The sequence below is a fragment of the Hylaeus volcanicus genome, chromosome 4, assembly GCF_026283585.1.
Source record: "Hylaeus volcanicus isolate JK05 chromosome 4, UHH_iyHylVolc1.0_haploid, whole genome shotgun sequence".
Taxonomy (NCBI): domain Eukaryota; kingdom Metazoa; phylum Arthropoda; class Insecta; order Hymenoptera; family Colletidae; genus Hylaeus; species Hylaeus volcanicus.
Genome location: NC_071979.1, coordinates 2,529,122 through 2,543,943, shown reverse-complemented (window position 1 = coordinate 2,543,943; position 14,822 = coordinate 2,529,122). Strand labels below are relative to the sequence as shown.

Sequence of the window (14,822 nt, the reverse complement as noted above, 5' to 3'; positions counted from 1 at the left end):
AAGTGCAAAACCCTTTCTAAAAATTCCTTATAGATTAAAAAAAAAAAACAAATCCTCAAAACGAAGTAAAAATTGAGGCTCTAGAGTAGAATACCTTCTTAACACTTTACCGACCGGTAGCTTATTTATCGGCTTTTCGATTGTCAACGCTTATCGACTGCTAGCAAATCAATTAATTCCAACGAAGAAAAAGTATTTAATTCTGCAAATAAATAATACTTTGCTACGAAAATAAGTGCAAAACCCTTTCTAAAAATTCCTTATAGATTAAAAAAAAAAGAAATCCTCAAAACGAAGTAAAAATTGAGGCTCTAGAGTAGAATACCTTCTTAACACTTTATCGACCGCTAGCGGTTCAAGATCCTATCTCACCGTCCGCTCGGCAGCAGAGCTTCCCTGGCACCGGGAATTGTATAAAAATACGAGAGCTTACAGAGCAAAGCAACTTGTATCTCAATGCAAAGTAACAAATACTTGCTAGTTGCCATAGCAGTTACCGGTCGGTAAGCGTTGGGGGCAGAAAGTCGATAAATCGACTACCGGTCGGTAAGTGTTAGAGACAAAAAGTCGATTAATCGACTACCAGTCGGTAAAGTGTTAAGTTATCCTCCTTGAGTTAAAAGAAACAATCAGATTACTGCTCGTTACTGTTATACAGAAAGAAAAGCATGCCTTGTGAGCCATGTTTCCCAATTCTGTCGTAAACAATGCCAAGAACGAATAGATACTCACCAAATCGCTTCCATCTTCAGCCACAGGTCTTAGCCAGCAAATAAGTTGTGCTGCAAGTTGCAGGGGATCTCTTGTTAAGATATCGTTGGACTTTCTCACGGTGTAATAAACTAACTCCAAGTCCCTCTCGAGAAGGTACCTCCGTGAATGCTCCAAAACGCATCTCACGTAACTGACGGAAATCATTTGCACGGCCGCAAGAAGGAAATCGAACGCGCAAACGGCTAGTTTCTTCAGATGCTCCACATCGCCGGCTTGAAGTAGGTGCAACCAAGCTTCCTCGACGTGCCTTAGGTTGTACGCTCTATCCTGCGATACTGGTCTACTTTGATAAGGCGTCTCCTTCTTCGGAGTTTCCACTTCCGGCGATGATTTGTCATCCTTGAGATCGAAGTCTTCCCAAAAGAAAAGATTCGCGGCTTCTCCATCGTAGCTCTTCAGAGTCTCGTGGTTGAGAAAATATTTCTTTCGAGCTAGATCGCGAATCGGATGCCGCCAACTAAATAGTAGCATTCCACTCATCACGCGAACCTTGAATATGGAACATTCGTTGTCGATATTAACATGTTTGACGTTATCTACAGACCACTGTTAATCATTCCAATTAGGATACGTTGCAAAGTGATACAATTTTCCGAAAAGCTAGCCAAAATGAAATATAGACACTTATGTTTGTATAAAACTTGGTATCCATGAGTTATTTAGGTCGCAAATTGTGAATTTGATAGCAGAATTACAAAAATCAAAATGGCGGATCTAATATGACCGTCTTGTATATTATATATTTATTGGATTTTCATGAAACTTGCTATTTTTGAGTTATTTGAGCAGCAAACGTTGAATCTTATATCAGAATTGCAAAATTCAAAATGGCGGATCCAATATGGCCGACATGTATATTAAAAAGCCATTATATTTTCATGAAACTTGGTATTTTCGAGTTATTCACGTTGCAAATTATGAATTTGATATCAGAATTACAAAATTCAAAATAGCGGATCTAATATGGCTGACTTGTATATTAAACACGTATTAGATATTCGTGAAACTTGGTATTTATGAGTTATTTGACTCGCAAATTATGAATTTGGTATCAGAATTACAAAATTCGAAATGGTGGATCCAATATGGTCGACATGTATATTAAAATAATTATTAGGTTTTCATAAATCTTGGCATTTCCAAGTTTATTCCCGTTGCAAAGTATGAATTTGATATCAGAATTACGAAATTCAAAATGGCGGATCTAATATGGCCGACTTGTATATTATATATTTATTGGATATTCATGAAACTTGGTATTTACGAGCTATTTGGCTTGCAAATAACGAAGTTGATATCAGAATTACAAAATTCAAAATGGCGGATCTAATATGGCCGACTTGTAGATTGTACATAAGAATGGCAATTTTGTTAGCAATGAAATATGATTAAAGTTACCCTGAGACTTTCGTCGAGTGTCCTTCTGACCAAGCACCAAGTTGAAAAATTAAACAGTCCGTCCTCAAGCGACGAGGGTCCGTCGTCCGTAGTTTGCATGATCGCCTCGAGAATTTCTGTTTCAGAGAAACCGTATTCCGTGCAAGCCAATATGGCGCCAATTCTATTGGCGGCTGTCTCGCCTACGAGTTCCTCTAATACGTCGAATACATTTTCGGTTTCAGGTGAACCGGGACCTGGATCTTGAGGTTCGACTAGGATTTCACTGCTGCGCAATATTTCCTTCTGCGCGGGCGCGAGACGCAACATCTCCGGCGGGACAGCAGTTGTTACTACCAAGTGCACTCCTATAATGAATATTATGACTAGACTTTGCATGTTTCTGCAAATTTATATTCACACAGATAGAGAGAAATAATTCTAATTTAAATGAAAGTGTATCTTCTTTTATACGGTGTAACGTGTGTATTGTTGATATTTTATATATTTTTTTATTTGTGCATAGTTTCATATATTTCCTCATATATTCATTTGCCATAAATGCATAAACATTAGGGTATATCAACAAACATTTTTGTTTTCTCTCATACGGGGTCAAAAGTTTCATTTACCGATTAATCTGTATTATCGACGGATATAATCTGTCTTATCGACGGAGTACTCTGTATTACCGAATCTTATCGACAGAGTGCACCACATTATTGTGGAAAGTACTGAATATTTACTAGGGTGTTAAAAAGAAAATTTATTTGTCTCCCAAACAGAGTCAAGAGCTTTATTTAGGTATAAGAATAAGTCTGTTAAAATTTGAAAATAGAAAAGTGCGATGCGGAACCTCTTAATGTTAATATTCAGAGCTGAAGTTTTAACAGGCTTATTTTTATATCTAAATAAAACTCTTGACCCTGTTTGAGAGACAAACATTTTTTTTTTAAACACCCTAGTAGTTTACTTTTAACTTTTCACAGTAATGTGGTGCACTATGTCGATAAGATTTGGTAATATAGAGTACTCCGTCGATAATACAGATTAATCGGTAATATAGAGTACCCTGTCGATAAGACTCGATGAGTGGAATACTTGTTCGATAACTCAGTTATTTTTAATAGTAATGCAGGACACTCTGATGATAAATTCTACGTTCAACTCGTTAAATTAACTGTTTTACTACGTTACCTGCTGGCAAATATAACGGTAGCCACGACAGAGCGGCAACTATGTTGCATTCCAACGGATGCAATCGATGAATATCATCGATAAGAATCAACAACTGTTCTTTCAGCGGTTCCTCTTCGATTCGTCTCATGATTTGTCCGAACCAGTTGTTCAAATAAAGGGGATCGAACGAAGCGTCTTTGGGAAGATTACCATCCAATAAACCCGATAGGAAACCAATGTGTTGACAGAGCACTCGAAATAATTCTAGACTGTAAGCCGACCTAGGGGTTGAAGTGCAGAGACGAACAACCTTGAATGTTGCACAATCCAACCACAACGAAGCGTCCATATAAATTCTTGAAAGCAGCGCTGATTTACCAGAATACATGCCCCCTTTGATCAGTATTGGTGTATGCTTCTGTGATTTACCTGTTGAATATTCGAAACAAATACATTGCTACATTAACGCATTCGTTGTACATCCTAGAAGTACAGACTGGATAAGTGCAAGACAGGATCGACTGGGTAAATGCAAGGCGACTATCCCCACCCTTGACACTCGGGCAGCGAGTAGTGTAATATAATCCTTTTCGTTTATTTTTTAAGGTGAATGGCAACTGAGTCTCCTATTTTACCACTATGTGTTTGCTCTTTCCAATTTCTCTTTTTCTTTTAATGACTTTTTTTATTTTTCCTTTGCTTATCTTTTGCCATATAGGATCTTCAATAGTTATACAGGGTGTCCCAAAAATGTTGTAAGAGGTTGGAAAGAGGTGGTTCGGGAGGTGATTTGAAACAACTTTTTCCTTAGCGAAAATGTTGTCCGAGGCTTCGTTGAGGAGATATTACCGGAAAACTGAGTTATTTGTCTAGCAAATTACAAATGTAATATCAGAATTACAAAATTCGAAATGGCGGATTTAATATGCCCGACTTGTATACTATAAATTTATTGGATATTCATGAAACTTGGTATTTATGAGTTATTTGGCTTGCAAATTGTGAATTTGGTATCAAAATTACAAAATTCAAAATGGCGGATCTAATATGGCCGACTTGTATATTATACATTTATTGAATATTCATGAAACTTGGTATTTACGAGCTATTTGGCTTCCAAATAACGAAGTTGATATCAGAATTACAAAATTCAAAATGGCGGATCTAATAATGCCGACTTGTATACTATACATTTATTGGATATTCATAAAACTTGATGTTTATGAGTTATTTGAGCAGCAAACGTTGAATCTGATATCAGAATTGCAAAATTCAAAATGGCGGATCCAATATGGCCGACTTGTATATTAAACACTTATTAGATATTCATGAAATTTGGTATTTATGAGTTATTTGGCTTGCAAATCACAAATTTGGTATGAGAATTACAAAATTAAAAGCCGACCAATCAGAGCGCGAGTATGCCGGTGGACCGCCAGCGGTAGCGTATGAGCGCAGCCGCCTAGCGCGTAGCCACGCCCACCGCGGGCGGTCCATCGGCATACTCGCGCTCTGATTGGTCAGTGTTTTCTGTTAATATCTCCTCAACGAAGCCTCGGACAACATTTTCGCTAAGGAAAAAGTTGTTTCAAATCACCTCCCGAACCACCTCTTTCAATGTGTTACAACATTTTTGGAACACCCTGTATATTGATTTATTATGGACGTGTGTGAGAGCAGTAAGACTGTACTCGAAGTTTTCAATTAGACTTTTGAATGTGACTATGTCGAAGCATTCAGGACTCAAACACTCAAACATTTAAATACTCAAATGTGGAATGACGATTGCATATTCTAAACATGAAATTGGAATTTCTACGTAATATTTTAGAAATAATGCTTGAATTTTTACCAGAAATTAGAAGCGCCTTGATACGTTCAACATGTTCATTCTCATCGCAGGGTTTGATTTCCCTTAGGAGCGCAAGATGCATCAAACTCTCGGCATAAATTTCTTGCACCATCTTCTTTTTACTCTTTATCTCGGGATGCTCTTCAATGGAGGCGTTGACAAGTATCTGAAGTCGGTTGACGACCAGACGACAAAGATGCGACAAGTAACCCTTGTGAACTCTGTCAGGATTGATCCCACACGTCTTCGGATCTACTTCTACGTTGATTATATTGTCTGGCGGTAGATTATTCGCGATAAGAGATTTCAGCGACGTCGCTCCCTTTGAACTCTTCCTGCCTTTCCATGTGCGTATCACAGCCATGATACCTTCTCGTGATTCATCTAACCCTGAACAAAAATAATAACAATATAAAATTTAAAACCTGCCTGCATTTTTCTCGAATTTAGAAACACAGGGTGTCCCAGAATTAGTGTAAGAACCGGAACTGGGACGATTGGACGAGGTAACTGAGACGATTCTGAACAAAAATTTCCTTTGCAAAAATGTCGTATGTTGCTTCGTTTCTGAGTTATTAAAGAAAAACCACCGACCAATCACAGCGCCCGAGTAGCGCGCGCTCTACTAGCCACGCCCCGACCTGACGTAACCATCCAATCCTCGCTCGAGCCTAAGCTCTCGCGGCTGAGCGCGCGCTACTCGGGCGCTGTGATTGGTCCATAGTTTTTCATTAATAATTCAAAAACGAAGCAACATGTGACATTTTTGCAAAGGAAATTTTTGTTCAGAATCGTCTCAGCTACCTCCACCTCTTTCCGGTTCTACACTAATCCTGAGATTCCCTGTATAGTATTGTGCAAAAGTCTTAAACCACCATGTGAAACTTGCATTACAATTCAATAAGTCTATGTTAATGAAATAAATATGATGTATATTTATGATAAATATGATATATACATATCAGTGTACTACATATACATATAATAGAATTGTACAAAATTATTTAATAAGTTTAGAGGAGAATGAAACTAACAAAAATGAAGAAACTTTAACGGTTAAAATTATTATTAGCTTCATAAAAAGAAGAATTTAACATGTTATAACAGATTTCACGTAGCATTTAACTGAGTTTTCGGAAAATTATTCTATTTTATATAAAAGTGATACACATACACGTATTCGTGTATTAAAAGTGGTAAATATAGATGTTGTACAATATAACCAACAAATTTCAAATTTACGTTAAAAAGTAGCGGGAATGTTTCAGTATTTTGTCGACTCTATACAAATTTAGAAAGAATCATTTTTATTATTAATTTACCTAAGGCATACTCGAGTTGTCTCTCAGCGCTGCTTTTCAATATGTTTCTGATTTCTTCGTTATCACATTTTTCAGAAACAATAGATTCCGCAGCTTTCTTTAAGGTTTCTCTCAGTTTTGGTTCCTCGCTTTGCCAACTGGTGCTTGCTGTCCCCAGTCTGTAAATTATTTATAATAAAGGAATATATTAGAAGAGAAATGTTGGTAGTTAAAGAACAGGCTGAATGAGCCAGGAAAGACAAGAACGACAAAAGTATTCTGTTTTAATGAAGACAGTCAGAGTCATGATCTCACTTTTGGAACCACACTATATAGAAATTGTAGTACACATTTAGTATAACAAAACCCTAATGGGTTTTTTCAGAATGAGCCCTTGTTTTCAAGATATTTTGATTTAAAGTTTGACAGGCATCTAGTAATTCAATTCTGTGAAACCGTAATCGAAGAGTGATCGGTGGGTGAGCGGTTGAGTACAAGCTTGTTCACGCCGTCGACCAGGGTTCGAATCTTTCGTAGTTGTGGTAAATTTTTTTTTCCATTGTTTACTGATTTTTAATCCTAGAATAACATTTCTGTTACTTTATGTATTTTTTTTTTGTATATATGTCGCATATTTTTTACATTCGTCGATAAAGATCAGAATATATTGTTTATAAATACACGTTTCAGAATAATGGTACAAAAAAATATGCGACATACAGGGTGTCCCAAAAGTCGGGGAGGAGCCGGAAATGGGGGGTAGCTGAGACGATTCTGAACAACAATTTCCTTTGCAAAAATGTCGGATGGGGCTTCGTTAAGGAGATATTAACAGAAAACCCCGACCAATCAGAGCGCGCGTAGACCGTTCGAGCGGCCGCGGTAGCGAAGGCTACGCGCTGGGGGCCGCGCTTGTACGCGAACAAGTGACTCGACGTGCATCGAAGGACATTGACGCTGCCGCGTAGCGCGTAGCCTTCGCTACCGCGGCCGCTCGAACGGTCTACGCGTGCTCTGATTGGTCGGGGTTTTCTGTTAATATCTTCTTAACGAAGCCCCATCCGACATTTTTGCAAAGGAAATTGTTGTTCAGAATCGTCTCAGCTACCCCCCATTTCCGGCTCCTCCCCGACTTTTGGGACACCCTGTATATACAAGAAAAAAAATACATAAAGTATCAGAAATGTTGTTCTAGGATTAAAAATCAGTAAACAATGGAAAAAAAACCTACCCAACTACGAAGATTCGAACCCTGGTCGACGGCGTGACAAGCTTGTACTCAACCACTCACCCACCGATCATTCTTTGATTACAGTTTCACAGAATTATATTACTAGATGCGTATCAAATTTTAAATCAAAATATCTCGAAAACCAAGGCCCGTTCTACAAAAACACATGAGAGTTTTGTTATACTACATGTGTATTACAACTTCTATATGGTGTGGTTCAAAAAACGAGAGCATGACCCTGACCGTCCCTTGTAAGTATTAAAGTCAACCACTTTTATTGCCCACTCTCACGTCCTCGTCATTTCCAGTCGACTTCTATAAAACGTCATAATAAAACGCAAGTACCTGCCAGCCTTCAAGATATACCAATCGCCATCGCGCACATAATGCTCTTCCATTACAGAGCAACGACTAGAGAGAATCTCATAACTGTCGGCGCTAAATTTTGTCGGACACCATCCGACGTTGTACTCATCTCCCACCAACAGCTTAAACAACATAATTTCAGTATTTAATTATAAATGACACATTCTAGCAGGTGGAACTCGTGTGTATACTAATTGTTTAATAACTTCTTAAATTCTAAACATTGTTTTTTTTTTAAATGTTTAAAATATTATAAACTCAATATTTTGTAAAAAAAAACTCTACGTCACTTTCCGTAGAATATTGTTTTATTTAACGATTCATCAGTCTGATTACAGTCAGGTCTCCATAAATGCACAAAATTTCTCTACGATAAATGCAAAAATATATAAAATATCTAAGCAATATAATACTTCTTAAATTCTAAACATTGTTTCCTTTTTTCAAATGTTTAAAATATTATAAACTGTTTCTTTTACGGCACCATGAAGTGAAAAAAAGGCGTGGAATATCGACTACGTAGTAGTAGATTCAAAGTAGCACCATTTCCTTAGTGCTCAATATTTTGTAAAATAACTCATTCCTTAATTTTAATTTCTGTAATTGTTGATACAGTAAAATTTCTATAAATGCACAAATATTTCTACCATAAATGCACATAAATCATCCCCACCTCTGTGAGGTATACCTCTTAAGGGGACCAGGAATTCGATCGCTGAGCAGTGTAACATAATCCGGGATCGGATTACTCGGTGAGAAAATTTAATGGCAACGGTAAAACCTTTCTTATTATTCACTTTTTTATTGTGAAACTTTTACCATCGTATTCCTGACATTTTTCTGATTAAAATGAGACCAAACGCAATATAATTTTGATGATATTCATCATGCAACCTTTTTTAGTTAATGTTCTACGATTCTATACCAAACAAAATCGCATTGTCACGAGTCACACACTAATTATAAATAATTTCCAAACTCACCAGTAAAAAACAGCCCCTCGAGTGTTGATAAGCGGCGTGTATTTCGTTATAAAAATGTTCAGCTAAGAATGGATTTCTATCAGGATTTACGTTCGTTGCGTATTGCATGTCCACCAAGAGAACCTACGTAATTTTTCATCCGTTAATGATTATATTGTTTACGCTAACGTGGAAAACACCAACGTATGTAAATATTATGTAAATTTCGCTAGTTAACCCTTTAACTTTAAGGGACCTTTAAGTTTTCAATTTTTATTTTTGAAACTAATTAAGAATTTAAAAATCTCAGAATCTCAGAATTTTCGGAATTTCAGAATTTAAGTATTTAGGAATTTCAGAATTTCGAGATTAGAGAATTCAAGTATGTAAGAATTCCAGAATTTCAGAATTTCGGAATTTCGGAATTTCGGAATTTAAATATTTAAGAATTTCGGGATTTAAGAATTTAAGTATTTAGAAATTTCAGAATTTCGAGATTAGAGAATTCAAGTATGTAAGAATTCCAGAATTTTAGAATTTCGGAATATCAGAATTTAAATATTTCAGAATTTCGGGATTTCAGAATTTCAGAAGTTAAGTATTCAAGAATTCTAGAATTTCGAAATTTCGGAATTTAAGTATTAAAGAATTTCAGAATTTCGGAATTCCAAAATTTAAGTATGTAAGAATTACAGAATTACAGAATTTCAGAATTTCAGAATTTCGGAATTTCAGAATTTAAATATTTAAGAATTTCGGGATTTCGGAATTTCAGAATTTAAGTATTTAATAATTCTAGAATTTCGAAATTTCGGAATTTAAGTATTAAAGAATTTCGGAATTTCAGAATTTCAGAATTCAAGAATTTATGAATTTCAAAATTTAGTTATGATCCCAAAAGTGCCTAAAAATCAAACTCAGCAAGAATCATCCCAATGTTAGAAATCCAAAATTATATTACATTTATATTTTTCATTTTCTTAATGTTCAATATAACGTGAAAATTTACGTTTTTATAAAAGACGTATAATTTAATGAAAAGTTATTTATTACAGCATGCAATAAAATCTCTAAATAATTTAGAAATTAGAATGTGGTACGAATACACTGTAAATATAAAAAAATTCCGTCTTATCGTACTCTATAAGCTGACGTCAAATATCGTAAGAACAAAGTTATTTGTCAAAATTATTTAAACAAACTTAGTTATTTACGAACCTCGATTCCCATGCAATCATATATCGATTGTAATTCTGGTCCAACGAGCTCCAGTAACTGCTTCCTCTCCTCTACAAATTCTGTAAATATTTAAACAAGATTGTGGCAACGTAACATAAGAAAGACACCCTTATTTTTAAATGTAATATTTAAGAAACAAATTTCAGATCAATTCAATTATTTTGGATAAAGTATTCGTTCTCCACATGCAATACTAGAAGGTAAAATAATCGATCAATAAATGTTTCTATTTTTCGTAAATTTTTAATTTTCATATGTAGAAATATACCAATACTTTTTGCAAATAGAAGGTATTATGTTTTCTTCCGCGGATACTAAAAGTATATCTTACTCAAATGTGATAGAATTTAAGAATTTAAGAATTTAAGAATTTAAGAATTTAAGAATTTAAGAATTTAAGAATTTAAGAATTTAAGAAGTTAAGAATTTAAAAATTTAGTTATGGCCACAAAAGTCCTCAAAAATCAAACTCAGCAAAAGTGTTCCTAATATTATAAATCCAGCATTATAACACTTATATTTTTCAATTTCCCAATGTTCATTATAACATCAGAATTTACGTTTTTATAAAAGACGTATAACTTAATGAAGAGTTAGTTATTACAGCATGCAAGAAAAACTCTAAATAATTTAGAAATTAAAATCAAAATTGCTTGGCAATATTTAAAATTAAACTACAACGAGTAGGTCTTCCAAATAAATAAAATCAATTATTTTTCTATTATAATACAATATTACTATTTACTTTTTATAAAAAAGATTTATTAAATTGGTCAAAATTGTTTATGGTGTAAATTGAAAGTCTCTGAACTTTAACGAAAAGATTTTATTTGCTTGAGATTCTTTTCATTATGGATCAATTTAATTATAACATTCTCGGATCAAGTTTATTTGAATATTTGTACATACAGTCAGTGTAATAATTATTCATACAGGAACCAATTCAAAATAAAACTTCATATATTTATTCTATTAATAAATTTCAGAAGGGAAATAATTAACCAACATTTCTACACATTTTTAGAGTGGAATTTGCGTTAATTAAAGTTTATTATTTTTTATGTAAAACTCTTATTTCTTTTCTTATTAATTTTATTTTTAATTATTTGCTGTACGCATACTTGTTACACTGACTATATATAAAATTAAACATACACTACATATACAGGGTGGACCATTTTAAATTCTACTGGGGAATTTCAGAATCTCAGAATTTAAGATTCTCAGAATTTAAGAATTTAAGAATCCCAAAATTTCAGACTTCTTCAAAATTTCATTCTACTGGGGAATTAAAAATGGTCCACCCTGTATAAAAACATTGATTTCACATTAAACAATGGCGTAGACAGATAAAATATCACATAGGTTGAAGAATGAGAAAATGAATAGAACCCTTTATTAAGAAGGTAACACATTCCTTTATTAAACATTAAACAGATTAAACACACATTCCTTTTATTAACGTCGCTGATGCATTTATTGTTTCATTATCGCATGCGTATTAGAATACAAATACAATCGTTGCTCGGCCATTTACAGTTAACTAAAACAGAAATTCGTGGAGACGTACACAAACAGACAAACACATTCGTCGTCTAATACAGAAGCAGTGAAAGAAAGAAATATTCTAAACAAATAGAGAAGATTCGACAAACACACATAGCTGGACAGCCATGCGAAGAGACAGACGCAAAAAAAAAAACAGAACAATCGATCCATTAATTTACAGAAACTATACAAATACGTGTGCATAAATGTAATGCAAAATGTCCAGTAATATATGAACATAAGAAAAATTAAATTTAGAAAATATTGAAGGCGTGTTGAGATATTTGTGAAAGCAGTTTCAGGTTAGATTGGAATCGACCATCTCTCCTGTAAAAGAAACGTGGTAGCTCCCACGCCAGGTATACAGTGTGTCCCAAAAATGTTTCAGGGCCTCGAAAGGGATTCGGGAGGTGATTTGAAACAACTTTTTCCTTAGCAAAAATGTTGTCCGAGGCTTCATTGAGGAGATATTAAGAGAAAACACTGACCAATCAGAGCGCGCGTATGCCGGTGGAGCGGCCGCGGTGGACGTGGCTACGCGCTAGGCGGCTGCACTCATAGGCTACCGCGAGCGCTTCATCGGTATACCCGCGCATTTGATTGGTCGACGTTTTCCGTTAATATCTCCTTAACGAAGCCTCGGACAACATTTTCGCTAACGAAAAAGTTGTTCCAAATCACCTCCCGAACCACCCCCTTCAAGGACCTTCAACATTTTTGAGACACCCTGTATATACAGAGTAGAGGTGATTTGAAACAACTTTTTCGTTAGCGAAAATGTTGTCCGAGGCTTCGTTGAGGAGATATTAACAGAAAACGTCGACCAATCAGAGCGCGAGGATGCCGATGGACCGCCCGCGATGGGCGTGGCTACGCGCTAGGCGGCTGCGCCCACCAGCATCCTCGCGCTCTGATTGGTCGACGTTTTCCGTTAATATCTCCATAACCAAGCCTCGGACAACATTTTCGCTAAGGAAAAAGTTGTTCCAAATCACCTCTCAAATCACCCCTTTCAATGTGTTACAACATTTTTGGGACACCCTGTATATATTTTTCCATTTCATTAATAAGTAGTACATACACAATATTTTATGTCTAACGTTATATTATTGAATTGCGTACGAATATAAATCTATACATTCATTTTACATAAATAAAATTACCGAAATTTTCAAACGTGAAATAGTGCATGTTAGCCAGGTTTTCTCGTTCCGAAGGAAAATAATACTTGTAAGCGTATATATGCAAAATGCGCCATTTAACATAACATCCAACACATACGAACAAGAATATCGATAAAAATGCGTGTTTGTTAGATAGGAACCATTCCGTTCTCCAGCGATGAAGATTTTAATCAGCCTGGGCGCAGGTAAGTGTTTCGGGGGCGGTTCGCCCTTGATCACCCCCGCGATGAGCTCCACTTCGAGATTCATTTTGATGACTCTTAGTATCGCAGCTCAAAATAATACTCGCTCTTCCGCGAAAATATTCTGCGACCTGTTCTAATTAAACATACAAATAAATTACGATTTATTACCTTTACCGAATTTTTAAAGAATTAGTCTGGTTTAGAAATTCGGAGAAATTTATTTTAATTTATCAAATTTTCTTAAGGGGACATTTCACTGTGACGCACAAAAAAAAAGCATATCTTCAATAATTTTGTTCTAAGGAACTATTGCATAAAATTGAATGAATGTTTTTTCCCCTTAAAGGTATGATTAAGGAAAGTGAATAAAAAAATTTTTTTTTGATAAAAAATATTTCGTCATTTATTTACAAAATAATATGCATGTGTGCAAAAAAAAAAGTTAAAGTTAAAAGTAATTGTATATAATTGTATATGAAATTGTATATGTGAATTGTATAATTGAAACATAAAATTGTATAACATAATGCAACTTAACATATAGATATAATTAGCATAAAAAATGTTAAATATGGAATGTTTTAACGCTAACGAAATAATCACCTCGTATCTTCAGTAGGTATTCTTTCCTATTTAACTTATCCTTTTCTCTCTCTCTTTTCCTTTTTGAGATACTCTTTTCTCTTGCTACAAATGGTAACAATAAAAACAAATCTATTTCCTCTTATAATCTCTTTAAAACGTGGACCCCATTGACACAAACTATTTCGTATAGTTATACTTTTAACATCTATATATAATTTATTAAATGCGTCTAACCTTATTCGTTATATTATAGTTTTTATTTATTTTTTTTTTTTTTTTTTTTTTAATTGATTGTATTCTCGTTTCACTGGTAGTAATAAAAATCGCTCCTCTCTTACAAAACTAAATGGAAATACAATAAATGAAATGAAAAATATTCGTTCTCGTTATCGTTTCGTAAACAGCAAATATCTCTTAACATTAACAGTAATCGATAATAATCTCTCGTTATCAACTTTCAATAATATTATAGATGAATATACATTTCAGTCGTCAATAGAAATACGTAAAATCGATTCGAGCTCTGTGGTCGCACGAATTCGATCGATAGTCGTTTAATTAATTAGGTAACTTTGGTTGAAGATTGTCCTCGCTCTCACTTTGTTCTATTGTTCCTTCTAATTTTACTCGTCGCGAATGCGACTCTCTCTCTCGTAACTTCTTTAATTTTTCATCTCGTTCTACTTTATCTCCTTTTAACTTCGTTTGTTAGTTGTTCTTAGTTTGTTCGTTAATTTCTCTTTCTTTTTCTTTGTTTTCATTAATTCTTTGTACTGAATTTGTATTGCTGGTTGATGGTCCTGGTCAAAAAAACGCACGTGACAATCATCTTCTTCTCTCGAAATTCTCCCTTGTGGACTATGTAGTGCACATTTTTCGATTAATATTTTAGGAATCTGCAACAGAAAAAATTGCGTATGTCGTTTGTGAAAATTAATAATCGAAACGGGTTGTTCGGCTGAAGATTATATAGGGTGACCAAAAAATGTTGGAGTTCCTTGAAAGGGGTGGTTCGGGGAGTGATTTGAAACAACGTTTT

The 14,822-nt window shown here is 34.7% G+C and overlaps 1 protein-coding gene across 3 annotated transcripts in view; it reads right to left on the bottom strand.

Moving 5' to 3' along the window:
* Window positions 1-14,822, bottom strand: part of LOC128874819 (protein qui-1) — a 42,711-nt gene that overhangs the window by 14,938 nt on the left and 12,951 nt on the right. For 2 of the 3 annotated variants that reach the window (XR_008456699.1, XM_054119910.1), the window contains exons 2-11: window positions 13,802-14,679; window positions 13,154-13,331; window positions 10,261-10,340; window positions 9,064-9,186; window positions 8,060-8,202; window positions 6,505-6,662; window positions 5,183-5,572; window positions 3,349-3,759; window positions 2,173-2,519; window positions 733-1,263 (exon numbers count right to left, since the gene is read on the bottom strand). Coding sequence is in view for 2 of the 3 variants with exons in the window: in XM_054119910.1 (XP_053975885.1) it covers window positions 733-1,263; window positions 2,173-2,519; window positions 3,349-3,759; window positions 5,183-5,572; window positions 6,505-6,662; window positions 8,060-8,202; window positions 9,064-9,186; window positions 10,261-10,340; window positions 13,154-13,262 (2,292 nt within the window). In the remaining variant the exon portion in view is untranslated. The remainder of the gene's footprint in view (window positions 1-732; window positions 1,264-2,172; window positions 2,520-3,348; window positions 3,760-5,182; window positions 5,573-6,504; window positions 6,663-8,059; window positions 8,203-9,063; window positions 9,187-10,260; window positions 10,341-13,153; window positions 13,332-13,801; window positions 14,680-14,822) is intronic. The other variant, XM_054119911.1, reaches the window with a different exon arrangement.